The 27341-nt window shown below is 57.7% G+C and overlaps 1 protein-coding gene across 1 annotated transcript; it reads right to left on the bottom strand.

Annotated features, from left to right (window-relative positions):
- Window positions 1-520: 520 nt before the first annotated feature.
- Window positions 521-3128, bottom strand: LOC147413642 (uncharacterized). The gene is given in 7 exon segments (XM_086478440.1): window positions 521-650; window positions 1273-2066; window positions 2069-2235; window positions 2238-2426; window positions 2429-2728; window positions 2731-3005; window positions 3007-3128. Coding segments are annotated over 7 exon segments (1977 nt in total).
- Between the last annotated feature and the right edge of the window lie 24213 nt (window positions 3129-27341).

Here is a 27341-nt window from a genome sequence, read left to right as displayed (position 1 = left end):
CCTGATGTTTTCTGCCAGAGGCTCCAGGTGAGACCGTGCTCCTCAGCTGCAGTGCAGAGTACATTTTGCACAGTTGGTCCTGTCCGGACAGGCCCAAGAGCTACCGCACGAGCTGTTCCCTGTTTGATCTGCTCAAAGGCTTGTTGTTGCTCAAAGCCCCACTCAAAACAGTTCTTCTTTCATGCTACTCGATGCAGAGGACTCACAAACTGACCATAACCTGGAATTTGCATTCTCCAGAACCCCACAAGGCCTAGAGAAGCTTGTGTTTCCTTTTTGTTAGCTGGCGGGGGCATAGTTGCTACCTTGTTGACCATATCCATAGGCACATGACAGCATCCATCTTACCATTTTATTCCCAAGAACTGAATCTCCTGTGCAGGTCCCTTGGCCTTGCTTTTTTTTTAAGGTGAAACCAGCTTTCAGAAGAATCTGAATTACTTTTTTTCCGTTCTTGAACACTTCTGCCTCATTGCCCCACACGATGATGTCATCAATGTATTGTAGATGTTCAGGGGCATCACCCTTTTCCAGTGCAGTTTGGATTAGTCCATGACAAGTGGTAGGGCTGTGCTTCCACCCCCGGGGCAGTGTAGTCCAGGTATATTGGATACCTCTCCATGTAAAAGCAAACTGTGGACTGCATTCTGCTTCCAAAGGGATTAAGAAAAACACATTGGCAATGTCAATCGTAGCTGCCTTCAACTCCAGTTCATATTGGAGCTCTAGCATACCCGGTACAGCAGCACTTGGTAGCATCACTTCATTCAGGCCACGATAGTCTACTGTTAACCTCCAACCTCCGTCAGACTTTTGCACTGGCCATATGGGGCTATTAAAAGTGGGTGAGTCTTGTTCATGACTCCTTGGCTCTCCAGTAGATGAATCAACTAATGGATGGGAGCCAAGGAGTCTCAGTTGGTGCGATATTGCCATCAGTGCACCGCCCTGGTAGCAACTGGCACCTGCTGTTCTTCAACTTGCAGCAATCCCACACCAAGGGATCTTCCAAGAGCCCAGGCAGGGTAGATAGCTGTTTGATCTTCTCTGTGTTCACAGTGCCTACACCAAAAGCCCATCGGTAGCGCTTTGGGTCCTTGAAATACCCTCTCCTGAGGTAGTCTGTGCCAAGCGTACAAGGGGCCTCTGGGCCAGTCACAATGGGGCTTTTCCCACTTGTCCCCTGCTAGGCTCACCTCAGCCTCCAACACAGACAATTCTTGGCATCCCCCTGTCACTCCTGAGATCCAAATTGGTTCTGTGCCCCTATACCCTGACGGCACCAGCGTGCACTGCACACCAGGGCCTGCCAAAGCCTTGTACTTCTGTGGGTCTGATGTGCCAGGCCATCGGATCCGCACAGTCCGGTATACCTGGTCATCCCTTTCCTTCTCCTGGCCAAAGGCAGGGACCCTCTGTTTCTGTTCCTCATCAGAATATTCGCTGTCTGACCTTTGCAGTGCCAGACCAGAAGTCCCCTCATCAGGATCAAGGGAGGTGATCTCAGTTCTTTTATGTCTGGGAGACCGTTGATTGCCTTCTTGTCTTGTTGCAGCAACTACATCAAAAGCTTTCTTGGGTAACCCCTTCTTAACAGCTGTCTTCCCTCTCAGTTCACATACATGGGCTTCCAGCTTGGAGGTAGGTTCACCATCCCATTTCTTCATGTCCTCCCCCTGGTCACGCAGGAAGAACCAGAGTGCACCAGACGGCATATGTCTGGGGCTCCCTTTCCCTCTGAGCAGGGCAGGAGAGAGCTGTTTTCTTGGGGCACCCCTGACAGCCGAGGTGCTGTCACGTAGGAATGAGGAGGTACGGAGATTTTCTTCAAAGTTTTGGAGCCAAGAAGACACTCTCTCCACAGTTGGAGTATCCATATCCAGGTAATACATTGAAGCCAAGCTGCCAGAATATGATGCTGGGGCACTTTGAACCACCTTCCTCCACATGGCCTGTATGCACAGGACATCCTCTGGATCTTTGGAGACCTCATCATTGTCCAGTTCGCTGTAGATGACTTCCAGCACTGCTAATTCTCTCAGGTACTGGATGCCTTCTACTTTCTGGTAGTCCACTTTCCAGGGGAGTTCACAAGATCTTCCTTGAATGAACACCTTGCCTTCACACTTGAGAGGAGCCATCTCCAGAGACTGCAAATTGCTGCCTCTTTTGCTATTCCTCTCTCAGTTCCCCAGTTTCTAGCAAGAGGTCCCAGCTGCTGGGCTTCCCTTCCAGCTGCTGGCTGTCAGCCCCATTATCCCAGCATCGGAGCAGCCAGGCAGCAATCCGCTTACCTGGCTGCCAGCTGTAATCTTTGCACATGTCTCGAAGTTCTGATGAAGTTAAGGATCGGGTAGTTTCTGCTTCCTGTTTGATTTCTCTCACTCATTCCTCCAATTTCTTTGTCGAAGGACTGGCTTCTCGATCAGACCTTCTTCCTCCCTTGCCAATTGATGATATAGACCTGCTGATCTCCTTATCCACTGTTTCTTCTTCGCTACTGGGGCAGTTACTCTAGCTGTTGTTGTTTGGGTTCCTATCTCAGCCACGGTGTTGTCAGATGTAGTTTGGGTCCCTGCTTTGGCCACAGTCCTCTGAGAGTATTGAAGTGTGGCTCGATAGGCACAGGCCAGGCCCCCGTACAGAGCAAGAAGCTGCTGGTTTTCGCTGGGGTAGGTAAGGCACCCTTCTATCAGGTGGTGCGTCAGTTGCCGGGGTCTCTTGCCTATTCAGGTGTAAAGTCCCAGGTTATGGGAGACAATAACCGTCCTAAGAATCTGCCCAAATTCTTCCACGCACCCTGCCACCCAGGGACCAGCCGCCTCAGGGCACATCTCAGTATCACCTGACCCAAAAGTTGTCTTCTCTTACACCATGACACCAGATTCCACAAAATACGCCGTAATATGCCAACAGTATTAATTAATAGTATTAAACAGCTCACATGAAGGTGAACAAGGACCTTGGGAGCCTGCATAATAAAATCATCCACATCAGTCCGGTAGGGAGAGGGAGATGGGTTTCCTCATCTTCTCCACAAGATAGTTCCCGCAGCACAACGAGACAATCAATGCCAGGGCAAAGCACAGAGCTACTGTTTGTGCTAGCACGCTCCCAAGATCCTTCATCTAAATAGCTCCTCCAGCACAGTAAAGCCATCAGCGTGAGAGCAAAGCACATAGCCATTATTTGTATAAACATGTTCCCAAACTCAGCAGAATAAAGAGATAAGCAGTGCAGCCAACAAACTCCGTGACCTGCACACGAGCTTGCTGCTTCATAACTTGTACAGCTACAGCACGCTTCGTACAAAACTGTCGTTGTTGTGCCCCACATTGGGCACCAAACAGACTGTGGTGGTTTGGCCCTGGCTGGACGCCAGGTGCCCACCAAAGCCACTCTATCACTCTCCCCCCCCTCAGCTGGACAGGGGAGAGAAAATAAAACAGGAGGCACGTGGGTCAAGATAAGGACAGTTTAATAAAGCAAAAGCAAAGGTCACACGTGGAAGCGAAGGAAAATAGAAGATTTTATTCTCTGCTTCCCATCGGCAGGTGATGTCCAGCCAGTTCCCAGGAAGCAGGGCCTCAGTACGCCCAGCGGTTGGTCCGGCTGACAAACATAAAACGAATGCCCCTCAATTCCTCCTCTTTTCCCCAGCTCGTATTGCTGAGCAGACGTCACGTGGTGTGGAACATCCCTTTGGTCAGTTTGGGTCAGCTGTCCTGGCTTAGCCCCTCCCAAGATTTTGCCCACCCGCAGCCTACTGGGGAATTGCTGGGGAGACAGCCTTGATGCTGGGCGAGCCCTGCTCAGCAGTCGCCAAAACCCTGGTGTGTTATCAGCACCTTCCTGGCTACCGCTGCACAGCCCAGCACGATGAGGCCGCCATCTCAGACAGACCCACTACACCAGAGCACGACTGTATTTGGTCCTTCCGTAGGACAGGTAGATGTTACTGAAACTGCTTAGTAACTAGGGCTGGGGGAAGCAGGAGAGGAAAAGTGTTCTAAAAGAGAAAATTAAAGTCCCTCCTATACAGGAGTGTATTTTCCACTCCTGATTAATTACACAACAGATTAAAATATTAAACATGTTATTTCCTTTCCCAAAACAAAGCTGGCAGAAAAGACAAACTTGCAGCTTGAACAAACAAACAAACAAATTGCATTCGCCTGCTCAGGCATGGGGTCCTCCATGGGCTGCAGGTGGATATCCGATCCACTGTTAACTTCCATGGGCTGCAGGGGGACAGCCTGCCTCACCATGGGTCTTCATCACAGGCTGCAGAGGAATCACTGCTCCAGCACCTGGAGCACGTCCTCCCCCTCCTTTTTCACTGACCTGACCTTGGTGTCTGCAGAATTGTTTCTCTTGTGTGTTCTCCCTCCTCTCTCTCGCTGCAATTTCTGCTGCCCAGTAACTTTTTCCCCCTCTTAAAGATGTTCTCCCCGAGGCGCTACCACTGTCACTTATGGGTTCAGCCTTGGCCAGCGGTGTACCTGTCTTGGAGCCAGCTGGCGCTGGCTCTGTCGGACACTGGGGAAGCTTCCAGCAGCTTCTCACGGAAGCCGCCCCTGTAGCCCCCCGCTACCAAAACCTTGCCCCGCAAACCCATCACAGTTCTGCTCAGCAGTAACTGAAAGATCCCTGTACTGTCAACACTCTTTCCAGCACAAATCCAAAATACAGACCCAGACTGTTGTCCTTCTTTACCCAGTGTGCCATAACCCAGTTCCACACACTCAGGAGAGATCTTGCATTTATTCAGGCCCAGGTGCCTGGTGGAATCAATCCACAAATCAAGCACACCTGGGCACACCTGCTGGTCCCTTTTATGCTCCAAAACGTACATTATTCATCAAAAATACACGTTATTCATCATCTAGCTAATACATATTCAAAACTAATCTGCATTATGCTGAACCATGGTCGAGGTTTGATGTGCGCATGCTCGGGGCGGGGCGGTGTCTCATACAGTCTCTGGTGGTTGTATGGGGGTCCTGACCACTCCTCGAATCGACCAGGTATGGTCAAAAGTCTTTTAAGGACACCGTGGGTAAGGTCCAGCTTACCATTTCCCAGACAATTTGCCCTTACCTTGGGATACCTTCCAAAACTTCACCAACTCCTTTCTTTCTTCTCTTTGTTTCTTGCATCAGTCCTTGATCAGGCGTTTGTGGTGTGATCGACACGATAAACTGTACTTACTTTTTAGGTATAGTCAGCCAAGCCTCTGTCATCTGTGTACTAACAATACATGATTGAAATGTTCAAGCTAAATCCCTCTAACCATATCCCTGCATGCAAACTAAATTTCCAACACAGCAATACCAGCTACTAGTGGATAAAATTAAATCTATCTGGCCCAAACCAGCACAGCTCCCCAGTGATAACAGAGGATTTTTGATGCCGGGACAAATGACAACTGCCCAGCTTGGCAGAGCACAGGTGCCTTTTCGAGCCCTGAGGTGTCTCAGAAGGGACAGGCTGGGCAAAGCTTCTCTCCTCCTCCCCTCCAGGTGCTGTGGCCCAGTGGGGCAGCTGGGGCTTTGTCACAAGGACACCCTGGGCCCAGGTGTGCTGTTCTGCAGGCAGCAGCAGAGGCCAGGAGTGATGCTGTCTGCTCAGCACACTTGCGCTTGTCCCCACGGCAAGGACACGATGGAACTGGGCTTGTTGTTCCAACTTTATTAAAAAAAAAAAAAAAATTTGATTCAAATATGGCTGTTTTCCAAAGGTAAAATTTCTTTTCTCCAAGGCTCAGCAGAGCCAGCAGAAGAGCGACCGCAAGCTCCATCTTGATGTTGGCTGCTGCTTTAGGGGTGTCAGCATTAAGATGGTCTGAGTGGCCAAGCTGCTGACCGAGAGATCGACATCTCTCCCCAAGGGCTGCAGGGCTGCAAGAGAAGGAAGCAGAGCAGACATGAACCCCACTGCCTGCAGAGACCCCCAGGAGTCCCCTCCAGACTGTGCCAGCCCCACTCTTCTCCCGTGGCCAGGAGGAGCAGCTGAGACCAACACACCAGCTGGCAGCTGCGGCCCAGGCACGGCCCGTGTGCCCCTGGCATCTTCCTCTGCCCCTGGAGTGTCTTCCCAGAGCAGGACCAGGCACGGCAGCACCCTGCCCAGGCTCTGCCTCCTGCCCCACCAGCCCCGGCACACCCAGCGCTGCCCCTACTCACCGTTGCAGACATCCAACAGCGTCTCCCTGCTCAGCCTCCTCTGGTGCCGTGTGGCAAGCCCTAGGCACAGAGCTCACGTCAGACTTCCCACTCCCCAGCACGCTCCCAGCAGCACGTCCCCCGGCCGGCAGGGCCGGACCCAGGCAAGGACAGTACCCGAGGGCAGTGGCCCTGAGCCAGGCTCCCAGCGAGCCCACCCGTGTGGTGGGCCCTCTTTGGGGCAGCCAAGGCTCTGGCCGCCACAGGGCTGCCCCTTGCAGCCAGTGCAGCAGCACGGACTGGGGCCAGGCTGCCAGAAGAGGGTCCCGGGGGCTGTGGCTCACCAATGAACCTGATAGCTGCCTCTCGTAAGGTGGCCTGAGCGTCCTTCAGGTACGGCATGCTCTGAAACAGGTATTCTTCCAAGCTGCTCCTGCTGTGCGCTAACTGGAGAGAGCACGAGGGCACGGGGCTCACACAGACCCTCCCCAGTCGGCCAGACCAGTCCCTTCTCCCCGCACCCCCTTCCTCCCTGGCAATTCCCATCCCCAGCCAGAGCCCTGTGGGGCTGAGGGTCAGAGAAAGCAGCAGGCAGAGGGGGCTGAGGGTGCCGACCCCTCTGTCCTATTGCCAGGGCCCACATGGGCCAGGGTCTCCTTCAGCACCCTGGGGACAGGGAGGGGAGAGGGGCCTGGAGAAGAGAAAGAGGCTCTGAGCTCCGGGTTGGAGCAGGGCAGGCGAGGCACAGCTGCACAGCCCACCCCATGGGCATGTGGGGCAGCCCTCGTCCAGCCCAGCCCTGGGGCTTGGGGGTTGTCCTTACCAAGTACTTTGCAATCTGGTGTGTCTGATGTGGCTCAAGCAGGTAGCTGTGCATCCTCCACCCCAGGAACTCCGCACAGGCAAAGAGGGTGTATCCAGAGGCCTGCAGAGAAGCAGAGGCTGGGAGATGGCACCACAGCCCAGGGAAATCCTCCTCCTCTTGGCCAGACTCTGAGCCATTCCCAGCCCCTTATGGGAAGAGGGAGCAGGGGACCGAGTCTGAGCTGGGTTCAGTGCCCAGTGCAGGGACACGGGGCAGCCACCACCTCAGGTGTCTCATGCTGTGGCCAGAATAGAGATTGTCAAGAGCTGCTGAGCTGCTGCCAGGGATGGGGGCAGACTGAAAGGCAAAGGGGTAGGCCCACGGCTGTAGGCAGCGAGGTCTGGAGTGCCAGAGGCACTGGGGCAGGACGGAGCCAGCAGCACGTCCCATGGGCGTCCCCCAGCAGGACACTTGGCTCCCCAGCTGGGGCTGCCCCAGCTCCTTCAGCCCAGGCTCCGCATGGGCAGAGCTCTGATCCCAGGATGCAGGACCAGTCCCCCTCTGGCTCCATCTCCCTTCCCACCACTCCCCCTGCCCCAGGCTGGGCAACAAGCTGGCTCTCCACCCCTTGGAAGTGCTGCGCCCCCCTGCGCAGACCAAGTTCACTGGCGCCACGGAGGGGCACCTGGGTGAGCAGGGTCTCGCTCCTGGGGCCGTCCTGCTCTCCGGGAGCTCGGACATGCCCTGGCCCCAACACCTGTCAGTCTTTTGGGCACAGCCCTGGGGGACAGGGATTGGAGCTCAAAGCCCTGGACTCTGACTCCTGCAGGAACAGCAGGGAAGCCCATAGGGACTCATGTGTCTGGTGGCCATGGGCTGCTGCTGAGCCCTGCTGGAGCAGGCAGGGCAGCTCTGGGAAGTGTTGGGGCCAGGTTCTCCCATTCTGCTCGTGCTCATTCTGCAGGGACTCTTCCTCTGGGCTGTGCTGGAGCATGGCTGAACAGGGAGAGTGGGGCCGGGAGGGGACACTACCTCCCCATCCACCTCTGCAGGGGCAGGAGGAAGGCAGTGGGGGGACCAGTGCAGGGAAGGAGGGGACCAGTGGGACCCTGAGGTGATGCACATTGCCAGACTCTGATGTCCAGCAGCCCTTGCCCCTTATGCCCACGCCACCCCTGTGGTGTCAGCATGCCCTGCCCACAACACCGGTTGCTGGTCACTGCACCTTGGCCACGCAGTCCATCTGGTCGCTCATACGGAGGAGCAGTGGGAGAAGGACCCTCTTCACTTTCTTCTTCATCTTCTTCTTGTTTCTCCCCACCACAGTCTTCATTACCTCTTTGAAGAGGCTGATGGAGAGCTCCCGCACCTGGCTGGACTCCTGGTAGGGAGGAGGACAGAAGGACTTCAGCAACAGCCGCTCCCTGTCCATGGTGAGCAGGGGCATTAGCATGGCTGACATCAGGGGAGATGCTCTGGGGTCGGATCCTGAGTGCAGGAGCTATGGGCCAGATCCGCAGCTGCGGATGAGCTGCCCCAGACCCCTGAAAGATCACACAAGAGGAGCGAGGAGGGGACCTCTGCCCGAGCGCTGCCCACAGGGCTGGGCTGAAGGGCAGCGGCCTTTGCAGAGCACCCATCTGTAGGGCTGAGGCTCCCACGGCAGCCTTACATCATTAAAGAGCGGCCGGAGCTTCTCTGCCAGCTGCAGAACGACGAGGCTGGCCTCCTCCCTCTTCAGGTGACCCATCATGTTCTTGAAGAATAGCAGGGCCTTCATCTTGCCATCAGTGTTGGCATCCTGCAGGGTCTCTGTGATGTCTGGCACCAGAACCACTATTTTTCCTGCCTATATGAAACACACAGTTTTTGCCAGACCACCTGGCAAAAATGCACTGGTCTGGTCCCCGAGCACTGGCCTTCTGTCCGGCTCCCCAGCAGGCGGCACAGGAGTCACTGCAGCAGCCTCCTGGCAGGCAGTGGCCGCTGGTGGGGGTGTGGGGAGAGCAAGTAGAAGGGAAGGGAGCGCAGAGAGCAGCATCCCCTGCTCGGCCACCCCCTGTTCTGACCGGCCCGAAGGAGCAGATGGATTGGGAACCCCCTGGGCCTGGAGGGATCCCCAGGCACCCACCAGCCCCCTCCAGAGCAGGGAGGGTGGTCGGAGCCATCACCCCACATTCTGACTCCCAGGCAAGGCCAAGCTGCCGCATTACTCCCTGTCCCAGGCCCCAGCTGCCAACACCCCGCTCACCATCCCAGGTATCTCTGAAAGCGTGATGAGGGCCCTGAGCACCAGCACCAGCATCACGGGGCTTGGATGCCTCAGGAACCTCTGGGCTTTGTACAGGGCAGCGAACTCCTCTGTCCCAATGTCCCCACAGAACAGCAGCTGAAACAAAGACAACGGTGAGAGACCAGCAGAGCCTGCAGGCTCCCTCCACCGTGCTGGCACAAAGGAGGCACGACACCCGGGTGGGGGCAAGTGTCTCCTCTCCCCAGACCTGAAGCCCCCTCAGCCTCTGCACAGGCCCAGCAACCGGCCCGACTCTGGCTTCGGCCCCTTCTCTGCCCCTGCCCCAGGATTCCAGGCTGCCGAGCGGGGCAGGGGGATGCAGGCAGGGGGAAGCGGAGTGCTGCCTGGGCAGGGGCAGACTTTGTGTTTTTCAGCGGGGCCAAGACAGCACGAGGTGGCCCCAAGGGTCTGGCACGGGGTCTGGCTGGTGCTATGCAGGTCCCTGCTGACCCTACGGGCTGTGTCTGTATGCATTGAAGAGGGGGCCCTTGGGAGGTGAGGGGTGGGGGACAGGGCCATGCCTGTTCTCCTGGGGAGGCAGGCACAGCCCTGAAGGTGCGCACGGTCACTCACAGACAAGGGACAGATGCAGGCGTCCTCCGCGGCAGGGCCGAACACCTTGCGCAGCTGCTGGTCCCGCAGCACACTGAGCAGCTCCGTCAAGACACTCCACAAAGCGAGGGAGATCATCACCTCCCACATGGCCAGGGCAGCGCTGCAGACCCAGAGCTCGCTCAGCAGGGCTGCCTCGGCCCCTGCACCCTGTCCGGGCCAGCTCCTCCAGCCCCAGGCGGTGCTGCAGCTCTCAGCCTGCCCACCCCCCTCCCTGGGGTGCCCGGGAGCCTGCCCAGGCAGGCAGGAGGGGGCTGAGGTCGTGTTCCACAGGGGGGCAGCGAGGAGTGTGGTGGCGGGGCTGTGCCTTGGGCAGCTTGAGCTGCTGTGGGCCTGGCCGATGCACTGGGGCTGGGAAGCATGGGGGGATGGAGGGCTCTGCTCCTCGGGGTGTCCTGTGGTTTTCCAGTCTCTGGGCCCCTCTCCCCACAGGGAACAAGCCCTCAAGGCTGTCAGAACCAGTACCTGTCACACGTTGGAGAGATCTTCAACAGGCTCCTGACCACTTCCCTGGGGCACTTGTTGGCCAGCAGAAGGAGGAGGGACTGCAGGCTGCGCTGAGCTGGCTCTGTGTGAATGCACTCCATGTTTTGGTGGATGTACCTCAGGATCTTTGGCACCTGGAGGGGACACAGGTGAGGACGGTGCTGCCACTGGAGTGCAGCCATTTCCCAAGCTGCCACTGAAACCGCTGCCCTTCCCATCCCTCTCTGCTGCCTTTAAATCACTTCAGGTACCTGAGAGAGCTGCCTTAGGGAAGGAGGGAAGAACAAGGCCTGACAGGGCTCACGGGCAGGGCGACCCAGCCACAGGGCACTTACATCCGTCAGCCAGGAGTCAGGGTCTCTCATGGCCATGTCCAGGATGTCATTGCCCATCTGCCTGTCATAGATGTCATCTGCTGCCAAGGCCTCGATGGCCACGAGGAGAACGTTTGTCTTCTGCAAAGGCTGGAGGTCTTCTTCAAACACCTACAGGAGGAAGGAATGGACAGCAGACAAGTCACGCTGAGCGCCCCGATGGTGCTGCCTGGCTGAGCAGTGCCAGCAGGTCTGGTGAGAGATGCCTGGCAGTGTCAGCAGTGGTGCCAGCAGCAGTACGTGCAGGAAAGCTGAAAGCAGGGCCTGCAGTCTCTGCAGGGTGGAGGATGAGGGGTCCCAGGGTGAGGGAGGAGTGCTGGGGACATGGGCACCATGTGTTGGCCCTACAGAGAACTAAGGCTCACTGGTGGCCAGGAGGGATGGATCTGCTGCTGCGACACTGGAGTGCCGCGCTCAGGTAGTCCCTGCTGGGGGACAGTAGGAACCCCCTCACCAAGGTCAGTGATTCTGGGTCCCTTTGCTCCTGCCAATGACATAGACAAGACTCCCAGCAAGGGGTGGGCTCATCACCATGACTGTGTTGCTGCTGCCAAGCAAAGAAAGCGACCCGCTGCTCTCAGAGTCCCATCCCCGTTCGAGCTCTGTGTTGTCCTCTGACAGTGTCTCACCTACACAGAGGGGAAACACAGAAGAGTCGGTCAGACACAGCACCTTTGCCAACAAGCTTCCAAACAGTGAAAAGAGCTTTAAATGCGGCATGGCTGAGGAGAGGGGCTGTGCTGGGACCAACTCCCAGCCCTGAGCAGCCCTGGCATTCAAGCACTGCCATGCCCCTCGCCTGTGGGACCCCCGCTGCCAGCCTGACCAGGAAACAGAATCCCAGCGTCAAGCTGGTCGCACTCGCTGGCCCCGACCCTTCCCAGCCCTGAGGGGCCCCTCACTCACTGGACTGCAGGACCTGGACCATGGACATCTTGCAGGGCTCCAGCAGAGAGCTGCTCTCCTGGGGAGCCCACACCTCCTCCCAGGCCACCCTGGCGCAGCTGGGGAGTCTCTCCGCCATCCTGTGAAATGGAGGAAAGGGTTGGTTGGGGGCAGGGGAGCAGTTTAAGGGAAACACCTCGGCACCACAAGGCTGCCACGGGCGGCAAGGAAAGATGTGGGCTGCGCTTGGGGTCTCGTCACCAGCTCCACGCTCCTGCCCTGTCCCGTCAGACACTGCAGGCTGCAGCTACCGTGGTTACTGTGGCGCCACAGGGTGTCACAGAGGTGGGTCACAAAGGGCCCCACTGTGACGTGCCACCTGGGCTGGGAGGGGTAGGGCATCCACTGTGGGGGGTAGGGAGCCAGCTCGCCATGGGCCCATGGGTCCTCTCAGGATGCCCCCAGGCTCCCATCTGCCCTTATGTCCCCTCAGGATGTCCCTGTACCCTGTCTCGGCCCTCCCCCAGGCTGGGGACAGCCAAGCTTTGGCTTTTTGTGTTTCCCCCACAGCTCCAGGGAGGATCACCAGCCAGCCTGCTCCCCATGTCATGTCCCTTGTACCCCTGTCTCCTCGGGCTGCCTGCTCACAGCCTTTATGCTCAGCTCAGCCCTGGCTTAAGGGAAAAAGAAAGGTGAGGGACTGGTCCAGGCCCCCCCCAAACCCCCAGCTGCCCTGCTTTGAGTGACAGGGTTATGCCCCCACTGGCCTTGGGTGGAACGGAGGGACAACAGCTCCTGGGGACCACAGGTGACCAAGTGGATGGAGGGGCAGCCACCCTCCAGCCAGGGTGGCAGCCAGCCTGCAGACCCTTGGCTGCCTCCGTGCCAGCACCAGTGCAGGAAGGGACTGAAGCTCGGCAGTGTCCAGCCCTGTGTCCTTGGCAGGGACCCTGTCCCCATTGAGCATCGCCCCTTGGGAGCACCCCATGTCCTCGGGCAGTGGGGAGGGCCACGGCACAGGGAGCACTGGGGAATCACAGTCCACAGAGAAAGTCCCTTGAATGAAGACCCCCAGACCAGAGACCGGATCTCCAGCCTGGCCCCCCCCTTCATGTTGGCCCTGTAAAGCAGTAACAACTTTCCCGCACCCACAGGGCGTCCAGATCGGCAGCCACAGCATTGTCCCACACTGGCGTTTTGGTTCCTGCTGCCACTTGCTCATCTGTGGTGTTCCTGTGTGTCCCCAGGATGCCCCTGTGCCTGCTTCTTCCTAGCAGAGCATCACTGTGTGGTGTCCCCCGAGGATGTCCCCCTCCATGTTTCTTCCCAGAAAAGCCCTGCTGCGTGTCCCCTGGATGAGCCCTGGCCTACACCTCCCAGCCAGCAGCCACAGGCACAGGGAATCCTTGGGGAGACAGACACAAACCCCCGCACCCCAGCTCCCTGCTCCCCCCAGGTATGAGGAAAGACAAAAACGGACATCAACGCTGCAGGGTGCAGGCAGAACTGGGAGCACTGGGAGCTCACCAGCATGGGGACGTGTCGCCTCCCCAGCAGGGCCACCTGAGCTGGGGTCCCCTAGGTGGGTTCACCCTTGGGCGAGGGGTTTGTGTCCAGGTGGCTTGGCTGATGGCGACTGCACCCAGCCAAGGTTCGGGGTGGGTGCTGCAGGATGATGGGGCAGCACCCGGCATGTGCCACCCATGTCCCCATGCCCGCCAGAGGGTCCCTTGGCCCCCACGGGAGGGACATCACGGGCAGGGCCCCGCAGAGTGTATCAGCGCTTTCCATTCTTTAATCTTGCTGCTTTCTCACAGAAGTACTTGCCTTTGCAGGATGGTCACAAAGGTGTTTATTAAAGGATCAGCAGGGCATAGGTTTATAAAGTCTTATAGAACTATTGGAAATATTTTTATCCCTCCACAACTGTTCTCAATAAATATGGGTGACCCGGCTCATCTGCAACCCCAAGTCACCCCACATCCCCGGGCAGGCGAGGAGAGAGGTTGATGGTGACCATCCCCGCGGCCTCTTGCTCCTGGCTCCTGTTTCCCTGGCAAAGGCTCAAAATGGATATTGGGGTGTTTGTTTCACACCCACAGGGGCACCTAGCTTGGGGTGGGGTGGGAGAGCCCTGTGGCGTGGGACCCAGCTCTGGGGATGGTGGGGGACACAAGGACAAGGTTCCCCCCCGCCTGCTGCTGGCTCATCCTCCTCTCACGTGCTGCCTTGGGGTCCCATGGCCCCAGGCACTGCTGGTGTTGGGGCCAGCAGTTCGGGGGGGCACCCGCACTTGTGCAGGCCTGGCCCCAGCCCAGGGCAGTACGTTGGGGTGATCCTGGGGCCCCCGCCATGACACCCAGCAGCAGCCATCGTGTGCGTGGTACAGGGCTGTACCTGCCCCCCTGCACCCTACAGGGCTGGGCTGTGGGGTGCTGGGGGAAGCACACCCCCAGGCACCCCCAAGCCCTCAGAGCCCCCCACCACATCCCCCTCCCACGGGCATCCCTGCCCCTGATGCCTTCATCCCCCTGAGCACCCTCACCTGACCCCCACCACACCCTGGACACCCCATTTCAGCTCAGCACCCCCCGTGCCCTGCGTGTCCTTGGCCCAGCCCTGTCCCCTGGGCCCTCGCTGGCTCGTGGGGTTTCCCGGCTTCCCCGTGGGTGTTTCACTTCCATCCGACGGTCGCTGGACGTGCAGTGGGACCTGCTGCTGCGGTGGTCTGGCTCGCTGCCCTGGGGTGGTGGGTGCCGGGGCCACCCACAGCCCCCAGCTCGTTTGCTGGGCAGAGCACCCTGCACTCCCTGCCGTTCACCCCACGGGTAGGAAGCCTGTGGATTCGGGGGGGGGGACTGGAAAAGCAGCCTGCCCCCAACCCTGAGGCACACCCAGTGCCCTGTACCCCCACTCTGTGCACTGCAGGTTCTCCCCATCCCTCTTCCCCCACACATCCCCCCTCCAGTCCCTCTGATCCCAAATATCATCAGCTTCTGTGCTCCCCTCTGCTGGCACTTACCCCCCTCCCCCCCCCATATCCCTGCCTGGCCCCACCTGGGTCCCCTCTAGCCCTCCGTACCCCCATTCCCCAGCCAGCTCTGTTCCCATCTGCAGGGCTTTGCTCCCATCTGGTCCCCCCTGCTCCCTGTGCCCGAGCACCTCTACCCCCACACCGAGCACCTTCATCTCGGCTCTGCTCCCCTCCATGCTCACTCACACCCCCTGGGTGACACCTCCTGCACCCTCCCAGCCCCCTCCCCCTCCCCATATACACCTGGATCCTCTCCAGACCCCTCTGCTTGCCGCCTCTAAGACCCTCCCTAGGCTTCTGTGCCCCCCATTCTGGCCTTCTGAGTGAGAGCTGGCGCTGTCCCTGCATTCTCATTTATCCCCATGTGGATGGGAAAAGCCTGTCGAGTGTACGGTTGTGTTGTTTTTCTCTGAGAAAGTGGCTAAAGCATTTCAAAAGGGTTCCCCAGATGTCCTTGGCAGAGAGCTAAGGCCAGGCTACGCGTTTCTCTGGTCTCTGCATCACCCAAACACACCAGTTTTGGTTTTCCACCAAGCTGAGTGGTTGATACACTGGAGGGAAGGGATGGTGTCCAGAAGGACCTGGACAGGCTGGAGGAGTGGGTCCATGGGAACATCCTGAAGTTCAACCAGGCCAACTGCAAAGTCCTGCACCTGGGTCAGGGTGATCCTCAGTACCAGCACAGACTGGGTGATGGATGGATGCATGGATGGATGGATGGATGGATGGAGATCAGCTCTGCAGAGAAGGACTGGGGAATACTGGTGGGTTACAAATAGGACATGAGAAGGCAATGTGGGCTTGCAGCCCAGAAGTCAAGTGTGTCCTTGGCAGTGTGGCCAACAGGTGGAGGGAGGGGATGCTCCCCGTCTGCTCCACTCTCCTGTGACCCCCCCTGGAGCACCACGTCCAGCTCTGGGGTCTGCAGCACAAGACAGACCATCAAAATGGTCTGAGGGCTGAAACACCTCTGCTGTGGAGAAAAGCTGCCTTGTGGGGAGCTGCCAGCCCCATCCCTCATCTGCTGCACCTTCTCCCCTTGCCTTGGGTCGAGGCCAGGGCAGGACACCACCCCCATGGGGTCTTTCCCTCCTTTAGCAGCGCTGCCTCAGTCCCACCTTGCTCCCTCCTTCATTGTACAAAGATGCTGAACCCATTGGCTAGTGATGCCAATCCAGGCTATTTACTGGGCCAGACATCACCATCACGAATATTAACCCTCTTAACATCAACACGGAAATGGAGAAGGATGGTGCTCCCTTGTGTGGAAGCAGCTCTCGCCTCAGAGGCTGGGATGCATGAACCTGCCTCCTCCCACATCCTACCCTGGCAGCTCCCAGCACTCCAAGACAGCCCCACTCTGGTGGCCCTGCCTGCATCTCCCTTCCCAGAACGGTCAACAGAGCCTCTTCTTTTGGCCCCAAAGTGGCTGATTGAGCCTGCTTCCCCCCTCCCCAGAGGATAAAACCCAGTGCTGAGGCTTTGCTGACAGTCCCAGCCTGTGCCTACCCTTCATTCTGCTTCATTCCATGTGATTTTGATCTCAGCTTTAGAAATAAAAACAGACCCCTCAAACCCAGCCTTCCCAAGGCAGAGATGTTCCCACGTGGCGAACACTCCGATGCAAATTCTCCAAGGTCCTATTTGAAGTTTCTTGCCAGCGCTGTCCCGGGCTGCAGACATCGACACAGGAGCTCCCGTCGAGCCTTCGGCAGTAACGGCGGCGGAAGGCAAGAAGGGTTTCTGCCAGCCTGCTGAGAGGCTTGGCAGATTCCTTCCCCGCAATGAGGATGTCACAAGCGATGTCAGCATAAGTACAGGGACCAAGTAGAAGTGACAGTGAAAGCTTGGTCTGGTGCTGATGTCCCCCTGTGGAAGTGGAGGAGGTGCCGCTCTCAGGGGTCTCCAGCTGGGACTACAGGTCCCTGGCAGAAGGCCTCCGCGTTGGCTGTACCTGGGGAACCAGCGCCATCTCTGCAGCGTTGTTTTACGAGTGCCTTTGCAGAGAAGACAACGTGGCCTCCATGGCTGGGTGCCTGTGAGCCATCAGCAGGGCTGGGGATCCCATCCTGGAGCCACAGGCTCAGTGTAGCATCCTCTGCTGTCCTAGGTCACGTCGGGTTAGATCTTCCCTCCAGGCACCTCCCTGCAGCCCAAAGGCAACGCCTGACGTCTGCGCAGAGTTCAGGGTTAGCAGTGCAAGTTGCACAATGTGTGTGCAGGGAGGAGGGGAAGGAAGAGGCACGAAGGGTACCCAGAGGTCAGACAGCCTCAGACTAGGGGCTTCATCTCAGATTTGTCTCTTCCTTCCCAAAGCAGGGTCTGCCCTTCTGCTCCTGTGCACGGACATGAAGACACCCACCCTGAGGTCTGACACCGACACAGATCTCAGCCCCTGCCCCACATTTCCCCACAGCTGCCTCAGACAGATGCCAGACCACTGGGGTCCTAGAGCTGTCTGGGGGTGGCAGAGATCCCAAGAAAGTGCTGGCCCCACACAACCAAGGGGGAGAAAGCCAGCCTGCCCACAGCTTTGCTCTGGCCAGGAAAGCTGTCCCCACCCCAGCCCATCCCCACCTCTGTGGGGAAAGCAACTGGGTGAGGGTCAGGGGCATGGGCCTGCCTGCGAACCCAGCTCAGCGCCCCTCAGGCTTTGACCCCCATGTGTTCTGGGTGACAGAAGAGATCTAGGACCCCCAGTTCCAGATTTACCACAGGCTTGGGAGGAACGAAAGAGATCTGCTCTACCAACACAGCTGGAAAAAGGGTACAACGGGTGGTCCAGGGTAGCTAAAGCATTAACAGGCAGCCTGGGGCAGCCAAAGCTCTTGTGGAGGAACCACTACTTCTTGTTGCCACTTTTCTCCTTGCTTTCGATCAGGAGCAGCCCCCCACTTCTTGATGTCTTCCCAGGTGAGGACAAGGCCATGATCTTTATCAGCAAAGTCAAAGGGTTCTTGAGAAGAAAGTGGAGAGGAACAGGCTGGGGAAGGTCTGCAGGGCCACCTCCACTGTGCCCATGTCCCTGACGAGAACTGGCATGTTTTTGAGGGCTGGTGGCATCCCAGAGAGCCCTTGTGCCAAGCCCTTGAGCACAGGCGCTACTGGCTGGTTCTTCCACCGCAGCATCCCAGGGTGATCTGCAGGACCTGGTGGTGCCACTGCTGTGGCCCATCTTCAACACTGCTTGGGCTTCCCGTAAAGGTCCAGAGCTACAGGGTGGTGGGTACAGCTCCCACTTTATTAAAATAGGTGATAACCTGCCAAAAGCTCATTGTGATTTTAAAGACAAGGCTCTCCCTCCTTGCCCCACAGCATCTCTCCTTGTTCCTGCTGTGGTTTGACACTCACCACCCCACCAGCTGTCTTTGTTCTCCCACATCCTCACCTAAAACCACCACCCATGCTCAAAGCCTTGGAGACAGCCAAGGTCAGCCTCAAGGTCTGGAAGCAACTCACGGGTTGGGGTCTGCTGGGACAGTAGGAGACAGGCAAGGATGCCCCGAAGTCGCAGCTGGCAGGGGCTGGGACAGTTGCTGTGTTCTCCTATCTTCCACCCTACTGCCTATGTCCTCCAAGGAAATCTTCAGGTTCTGCAGCTCATTTGCAGTTGTTTCCTCCTGAAAATTTCTGACCATCAAAAAAGCCTGTGAGATACCCTGGGTTAACTGCTGAAAGGGAGGTGGGTGTTACAGCCCAACGGGTGCCCCACCTCGACGTCCCCCTGAACGGGATACCTCGCAGTGCCCGGTGTCACCTGCAGCTGAGCTGCTCCATGGCTTTTCCCTGGGGCCACCTCCATCCTCCCAGCTGGGAGGATGGTTTGGGATGGGCCATCTGGGAGCCCCTGAGCACCTCATTGTCCTCGTCAAGGCTGTGCCGGGGGGGGGGGGGGGGGGGCAAGTTGGCCACCCACTGCACCAGCTACTACAGCTTCTGCTGGCACTGTTGGAGCTTCTCCACCCCCCTGGCCTTGACAGAATCATCCTGGAGTAACAGAGAGAACAAATTTGGTGGGGAAAATGAGCCCCTTGGGGTGATGGTGGCTGCACCAACTGTCACCGCGCTGTGCCGTTGCACCACCAAGCACCAGCTGGGGCCATGCTCACCTCAGCGCCACCCAGGCAGCTGGCCAGTGATGCCATGCAGATGGACGAAGAGGTTGTCAACACAGATTTCAAACTGGAGCAGGAGCTCGTGATTCCTCAGCACCTGGGCTCGCACCTGCTCCAGCTGTGCCCCTTCCCACTGCAGGTTCATCCTCAGCTCCTTCTCCCGCATCCTGGAGCCGACCATATTCACATCCTTACAACCGCCTAGGGGTGCAGAGACACCCCAGATCTGTCACAAAAGCTGCTCAGGTTGTGCCCATCACCCCCACAACTGCAGAGCAGAGATGCTGCCTGCAACCCAACTCCCTGCTGCTGGTACTGCTTCCCACACCGGGCAAGGAGCAAGGGTCCTCCTGCTGCCATGCGGGAGCTTTGGGTGCTCTGCCAGGACCAGAGCTGGGGGACCACCCTGCCCAGAAAACACAGGAGAAGTGGGCAGCTGCAGTGGGACAGAGGAAGAGGTGCCCTGTTGGGACACCCATGATGCACATGTCCCTGCACAAGGGTGGTGGCCTGGTTGACATGACTGTCCTGAGGCCAGCAGCACCTGGTTGTGTTGGGGGGCTGGAGAAACATCAGCTCAGCCTGCTTCAACTCTAGCTCCTTCAGCACCTCCTTCAGTGCCTGCTTCTTCTCCTCACATTCCTTGACATACTGCTCCAGGTCCACCGAGGACTTCTGCTGCACCAGGATGTCCTGGCCGGGGGAGAGCACAAGGACTCAGCCCATGGCACTCCTGCAGGGTACAGTATCTGGGCCTTGGGAAGGTGTCTGCAACACAAACTGCTGCAAGCTCACGTCATGGAGAAAAGCAGTTCCACCTCTGCCTGCACAAGAAGGCCTTTGGAGGGCTCCAGGGGTGGAGGAGAGCAGATAACCCCGCAAAGAAACAAGGCGAGCAGAGAGGTCTCGGCTCCCTGGGGCTCGAGCAGCCCCCCGTTTTATGGGAGATGGGTTCTTATGTTACCTGGAGGCAGGAGCACTGCACCACCACCTTGGCCTTCTCCATCTTCTCGGTCACCCGGGCCTCGCACTCTGCCTGGGACTTGGTGGCCTCCAGTTTGGTGCCTGGGGTGGGAGGGAAGCGGCAGGGAAGTATGCCTGTGGCTGCACCCGCGTCCCACCCCTCTTCACCCCACCAGGCACTCACCTACCAGCAGGTCCTGTGGGTGCAGGGTCAGGAAGTCCATAGCGAGCTCGTACCTGGCTTGCTGCAGGGACGTTCATCGTCACCCCCCTGAGCTGCTGGCACCCTGGGGAGCTGGCCCTGCACAGCCCCCCCACCCGTGGGGGACTCAGCATTGATGCTGCCACCTGCCCACAGCCCTGCCTGCGCTGGGCCCCCCAGCTCACCTCTCTCAGATGCCTTTCACTTGCTTCCTTGATCCAAAGCCTGTCACTGTGCACCTTCTGGGAGGCCAGGGAGCAGTACCTGAGCTCTCTCTCTGCAAGGAACTGGGTTTTCATCTTGGCCATGTCCTCCTGGAGCATATCAGAGAAGCGAGAAGTGGCTGCTGAAGCTGGAAGGGACCTGTGTGAGCCAGCTGAACTTCTGGGATGGCCAGTGTTAAACATGAAACCCTGTGTTCCTCATGTAAAGAGGCTGGGAAGGAAACTGGGCAAAGAGGGCTAGAGGATGGGGCATGCTGCCTTCACCATGGGTGGTGCTTCAGGCAGGCTGTCCCCAGCCCCAGGGCAGCCTGGCCTAAGAGCAAGAGCCAGGAAGAGCTGTGGAGGCACCTGGGTGCTGTGGGCAAGGCCAGCTCAGTCTCTTTTGCTCTTTACTGCAGGAAGACTCACCAGCCCAGGCATGTGGCGCCGCCTGTGGTCTCTGGAGGGTGGGAAAGGGCCCCAAGGTGCCTCGGGCCATCTCACCTTGGTCACATCAGCAGCTTTGAGAGCATCGAAGGCCATAAGCCCCATTTCTTCCAGCTCCCCATGGTACAGCTCAGCCATCCTGCACAGGAGGTCAGGTGCGGAGGCAGGTGGGCCAGCTCCTGGGACACAGCGTATCACCCCACTGAGCCCCAGGGGTCCCCTACACTGTGACAGTGGACGGAGGGGAGCAGGAGGACCTCACTGATCCAGGAGGGTGTCCCACCAGCACAGCCCCTCGGGCACCTCCAAGCCCTTGCAGGGGGAGCGGCTGGGACAATGGCACGGTGAGGAGGAGCTCACCTTCCTCAGGGCATCCCGCACTGCCAGGTACAGGGTGGTGACCTTCTGTCCAGTGTGGACTTTCATCTGCATCTTCTCGATGCTGTTCTCCACCTGGCAAACCACCTGGGGCAGAGATGGTAGGGGGGGCACAGGGTGACCCTGTGTGCCGAGCCCAGCACCCACCTGGGGGGTACAGGGGTTGGATTAAAGCCCCCCATGGGTGCTGTCACCCCAGGAAGGGGTCCTGGGTACCTGCACCTGCACCTGGTGCCACTTCCCATCCATCTCAGCATCCTGCAGCCACCTCCACAGCTTGTCCCAGGCTCAGCTCCGCTGCCTCGCCTGGTACGGCAGCGTGTTGCATGTGTTCGCCCGGCCAGATTTCATCCCAGAGCTTCTCCTGGGACACCTGGATGGGCACGTGAGCGTTCGCCAGGCTTGCTGGGCACCCACGGGAGAAGAAGGTCCTGTCTGGAAAACTCCCCCAAGGTAGAGCTGGGGATGCTGGAACATTGCTCTGGGACGTTATCATTCCCTTGGCAGGACGGTGTCTGAGAGAGCTTTGCGCTGGGGGCGCTGCTTGGGGTAGGGCAGAGGTGGGCATCTGCTGATGGCGGTGGTGGGTCGGGCTTAGGGATTCTGCGGAACGCAGAGCCGGGGCTGGACACCAATAAAAGCAATCAGTGCCCCAGATGTGGAGGCTGGCGGGGAGCAGCAGCACCGCTCTGTCCTTCCAAGAGGCCACCAGGCAAAGGCAGCTCCGTGGGGCCAGCACCTCTGTCTCCACGGGTTTATGAGTAGGTCATAACCTTGGGACAGGCAGCAACGGGCAGAGACAGCATCCCTCTCCCAGGGAGGCAGCCGGACCCCACAGGAACCTGGGCAGCCCCGGGGACATGCAGGGTGGGATGGCCAGGAGTGTGCTGGGGCAAAGGATCTGCGCAGGGAGCTGAAGGAGGACCTGCGCGGATGAGTCCCACCGGGGAAAGCAACGCAGTCCCACCCCACACATGAACACCGTGTCTTGCCGCACCAGCCCTGTGGGGCTGTCCTTGTGTCAGCACCAAGTCCCTCCACCGTGCCCCCTGTTCTTCCGAGCACCCCCAGAGCCCCCTGCCTGTGCCCGCCGGACCCTGACGTTACCTCCACCGTCTTCCCGGCCAAAGCAACGCCCAAGCGCTCCTGTGCTCCGCCGGCCTCAGTGACGGTGAGCTCCTGGCGCTGTGAGGCCAGTCACATCCTATTAGCCTTGCAAAGACTGTCAATGTGACTGATTGTTGGATTTGCTCACGAATAATGACAGGGGGGTGGGATTTTCTTGGAGGGTTATTCCCTTCGGCTGGCCAGAATTATGTTTAGGATTTTGATTAAGAGAAATCAAGTGGGTTATGAACAACACGCTGTGTAATACACGGAGTGACCACATAATCCTAAACCTGACTCTGATGACTGATTACTCTAACATTCCTCATCCCTTATATACTCCTTAACCCTTACATGTTCCGGAGCCCCGACCTCTAACTGTTGGAGGACACAGTCAACCAGGAGTCCTTTGTTACCAGGCGACCAAAGAAAATGTGATCAATAATGCTGAGTTCAACACCGGGTGTAAGGCCACTGGCCCCCTGTGGGGCTGGAAACCTGTGGAACACTGGGGAGAGTACCTGCAAGTACAATATCACTATGTACAAAAATGCTACAGTGAGGGGAATATTTGGGAATGGTAAGACTATAGAAATGGATGGGTTTGTATTTCCCTTGCGGAGAAAGAGAGCAGTAGCTTTCGGAGCCTGGCCTGGATCTTATTGGCGAGGTGGAGATAATGCGTATGACCGGCTTTCCCCAGGCTGGTACGGCTCCCGTTACATGGGAGTGTCAGCCCCACCTTCTCGAGTCTTGACTTCACTGAAGGGACTTCCCAGAAATAAAAGCACGACAGATACAAAGGATCGCCCGGTGATTAGTGAGGGAGCCGGGTTCTTTTATATGACGTGCCCCACGTGTGCTGCAGGAAAATACAAGACATACACAAACAAATGGAGCACCCTGGCAGAACAATTAGCCAACGCTGCGATCAAGGTACTGAAGAGCACCTCGTTTGAATTATTACAGGTCAGGATGACAGCCCTGCAGAGCAGAATGGCCTTAGACTACATATTAGCAAGCCAAGGGGGACCTGTGCTATAATTGGAAAGGAGTGTTGCACATCCATTGAAGATGCGTTTAAAATCCAACAATCAGGAATATCATCAATCGAAAGGGCTGAGCTAGAGTGGGAAAAGGCCAAAGGTTCATCCTGGTGGGACTGGCTTACCTCCTGGTCACCCAGTTTGAAATGGCCTAAAGAATTGTCCGTGACCGTCATAGCCATAGCTGCAATATGCCTTTTGTGTTGTCTCGTGATTCAGCGCCTCCCAGTAACCACTCAGTGTGTAACTGGGATGACAGGGGGCCTCAGACAACATCAGAAGTATTATTACTGTAAATACACGTGGAGTGAGACTCCCAAAAAACTTCTTGGAAGTCTCAGAGGGGTAATCTGGAGAGGGGTGGCAGAGATGGGTCAGGACGCAGAGGAGAGGACACGCGACTCGCCGCAGCTTCTGGTGCCGGCAGGAGGCCGTCACTGCCCCGATGCTTCTCACTGCCTCTGCCCCTTCCTCCACCGCAGTGCCGCCTGCCCGACCCTCGCCCCCTCGGCAGCAGCAGCGGACGCCTCGCTGCCCTCAGCCGCAAGGCTCCCTCGGTGTGTGGAGGCCAAGGAGGCCCCGAGCTCCCAGCACTGTGCCGGTGGTCTGCTCTGTCGGGGACGGCTCGGAGGGAGCCCCTTGCTGCAGGGAATGGCCTTGCTGGAGGCACCTGCCTGCGGGACCCCCTTGGGCTCCCCCCCTCAGCCAACTCCCTCTGTCAGCCCCCTCAGGCAGGCAGTGCCCAGGCAGCCCCTTCACAGCCCCCAGCTGGGCCAGCCCCATCATTAGCCTCACTGGCCACACCTGCCCCAGCTGGAGCCCATTGGGAACTGGGGCCTGGCCAAAGCCCCCCAGCACCTCACCCCCTCCCCAGCACTGCCCACAGCCACGAGCTCTGCCCCCAGGGGCTGCAAACCCCTCCAGGGGCACAGAGGAGGCAGGAAAAGTTGGTTCATTCATGCCCAGAAGAAATCCCGGCACTGAGCTGGGCTCGGTGCCCAAACGCAGCAGGACAGCGGAAGAAAAGGGACAAGCAGGAGGAAGGACAGAGGGACACAGAGAAGAGGCAGCGGACAGGGAGCCAGAAAACAGGACACTGCAAACAGGAGAGAGACAGGCAGCAGGACAACGGTGTAGAGAGAGGAGAGCTGAGAGATTTAGCAAAATAACAGGGACAGAGAGATGAAGAGGCACGGAAGGGAGAGAGGCACGGAAGGGAGAGAGGCACGGAAGGGAGAGAGGCACGGAAGGGAACAGCAGGACAAGAAGATGGAGACAAAACAAGGGACAGGGAAAAATTCCAAAGTGACACAGAAAAAGAAACATAGGCAAGAACTAACACATAGGGTCAGGGAGACAGAAAGCGGGAGATGTAGAAATCAAATGTAAAAAGTGGCGGGGTACAGGACAGAGAGGGAAGAATTAAGAATCAGAGACAGGGAGATGGATAGAGGGAGACGTAGGGAATTTTGAAAGCAACAAGATGCAAGAAATTAAAATCAGGTCAGAGAGAGAGGGAAAGGGAGCATGAAAATTTTAAAAGCAACTGGGTTCAAGAAACTTACGCAAGAATTAAAAAAATAGGGACGGAGAGGTAGAGAGAAAGGTCCAAAAGCGATGGGGTACAAGAAACACAGGCAAGAGTTAAAAACTAGGGACAGGGAACCTGATGGAAGGAGACTGGGGTGGGTTGACCTCGTCTGCCCGCCGGGTGCCCACCAAGCCGCTCCATCACCCCCCTCCTCAACAAGGCAGGGGGAGAAAATGCAACATAAAAGCTTGTGGGTCAAGACAAGGACAAAGAGATCATTCCTCAGTTACTGTCACAGGCAAAACAGACTCCACTTGGGGAGGCTAATTTAATTCACTGTCAATCAAAATCAGAGTAGGATAACGAGAAATAAGAACAAATCTAAAAAACACCTTCCCCTCACCTGGGCTCATCTTCACTCCTGACCTCTCTACCTCCTCCCCCTGAGCAACGCAGGGGCACGGGAGCAGGGGTTGGGGTCAGTTCAGCATAAGTTGTCTCTGCTCCTCCTTCCTCCTCACGCTCTTCCTCTGCTCCAGCGTGGGCTCCTCTCCATGGAGTCACGGCTTCCTTCAGGCACATGTGCCTGCGCTGGTGGGGGCTCCTCCATGGCTGCAGGTGGATGTCTGCTCCAGCGGTGACCCCCATGGGCTGCAGGGGGACAACCTGCATCACCGTGGTCTTCACCACAGGCTGCAGGAAAATCTCCACTCCGGTGCCTGGAGCACCTCCCCCCTCTTCTCCGCTGCTCTCGGGGCCCGCAGGGCTGCTCCACACTCACACTGTCTCTGTCGCAGCCTCCGAGCAGCCTTTTTCAGCCCTTCTTAACTATCCCATCGCAGAGGCGCCACCAGCGCTGCCGAGGGGCTCTGCTTTGCCCAGCAGCAGATCCGTCCTGGAGCTGGAACCGGCTGTGCCCAACTCCTGGTGTCTCCTCACAGAGCCCACCCCTGCAGCCCCCACCCCCTGCCGCTTACCAAACCTGGCCACATAAACCCAAGGCAACAGCCATCGGCTGCAGGGCAGAGAGGGGGGATTGGAAAACCGGGAAAGGGAGCCACAGCGAGCGAGGCACAGGGAAAATGAGCGATGGGCTAGGGGATAGACGGGGGGAAGGGAGAGGGAACCAGATTGAGAGATGGGGGAAAAACAAAGTGACGGGCCACAGGGCAGAGCGGGAGGAATTAAAAAAGGGGCCAGTAAGGTGGGCAGAGAGAGGCTGAGAAATATCAGAAAGCCTCGATGAGCTAAAGGGGAGAGACAGAGCAAGTAAAGAATAGGGACAGGGAGCCAGACAGGGAATGGTAAAGACAATAATGCACTATGGGAGAGAGGGGAATGAATTAAAACACAGGGACAGGAACCTGGAATGAGAGAATGTAAGACAAAGTGTATCTAAAATACAGGGCAAAGAAATAGGAATTTAAAAATAGGGACATGGAACCAGAGAGAAGTGGAGGGGTGTAAGAGTTGGTCCAAAGAACAGCCTTGCCTCAACCTGTCCCCAGGGATATGGACAATAAGGTACCCCGACAGTGAGGCTGACATCTTGACAGGCGTCTGCAGAGGCTGATCCCGGGAATGGAATGTGGTACGAACACCCCGGGAGGGAGAGCTGCATGGTACGAAGGGTGCTGTGCCGTTCTCCAGTGCCAGGGACGAGCCTGAGAACCGTATTCCAGAAGGATCGATCAGCATCGATGGAGCCAAGAAGAGGCTGAGATACAGAGGAGGAGCAAGGGGTGCTGCTGGGCATGAAAAGGGGCTCCTCAGCACCCGGACTTGGGAAGCTTTCCCCAGCAAGGGTCACAACGATGGCCCCGTGGTGGCAGCTGTCGATCTCTGTCTTCTTTTCACTTTATTTCTCCTTTCCTTTCACCCTCTTTCCCCATCGCACGCCGCTTTATGGGCAAACAATAAAGTTTCACTGTTTGATTGCAGCAAACCCCTTTGGCTTGGTCACCTTAATTTTGCACTTCGAGATCACAGCGAACGAACCACCACGAGGCCACCGAGTGGACCGTGAGGGTGGGGATTGTGAAGGGATAAAGGGCAGACAGGGAGGAATGAAATAAACTGGGATAAGAAGACAGACAGAGAAAGACAAAAATAGTGATGGGCTGCAGGACAGAGAAGAGGATAAAGAGAGAGGGACAGGGAACAGGACAGAAGCACAGAGAGGAAAAAGAAACTGGAGAGGTAGAATGACAGAGAAAGATGGGGCACTAGGAGAAAGAGAGGAAAAGGTGCAGGGAAGCAAAAAAAATAACAGCAGTGATAGAGGAGGGGGCGCAGGGAGGGGCAACACGGCCCCAAGGGTCCAGGACTCACCACAGCTCCCACTCTCAGAGCTGCTGGGAGAATTTGACAGTTTGGAGGCATCTCCCTCCCTCCCCAACACCCCCCCCACCCCATTCCTCCCCTGTCGCTCTGGTCACTTGACCGTCGCCCAGCTCCACAAGCAGACCGGGGTCTGACGGCTCTTACAGTACGTGGCTTCCCAGACACAGTCTCGGCAGCGCAAGCACGGCACGGCACGGCTGGGCTGGGCTTTTGGTTGCACACACAGACCCCGCCGCGCACGCCGGCCATCGGATCCGCTGGGGACTACACGAAGAGGGGTCCCTCCTCCCCGGGGAGGCAGGCTGGCTGCTGGCTGCAGCTGGAGGCAGCTGCCGGCTGGGTCCCCTTGGTTT

This window comes from Leptosomus discolor, chromosome 26 (genome assembly GCF_034619465.1).
Source record: "Leptosomus discolor isolate bLepDis1 chromosome 26, bLepDis1.hap2, whole genome shotgun sequence".
Classification (NCBI taxonomy): domain Eukaryota; kingdom Metazoa; phylum Chordata; class Aves; order Leptosomiformes; family Leptosomidae; genus Leptosomus; species Leptosomus discolor.
The sequence above is the reverse complement of the archived record's forward strand: the minus strand, read 5'-3'. Positions and strand labels throughout refer to the sequence as shown.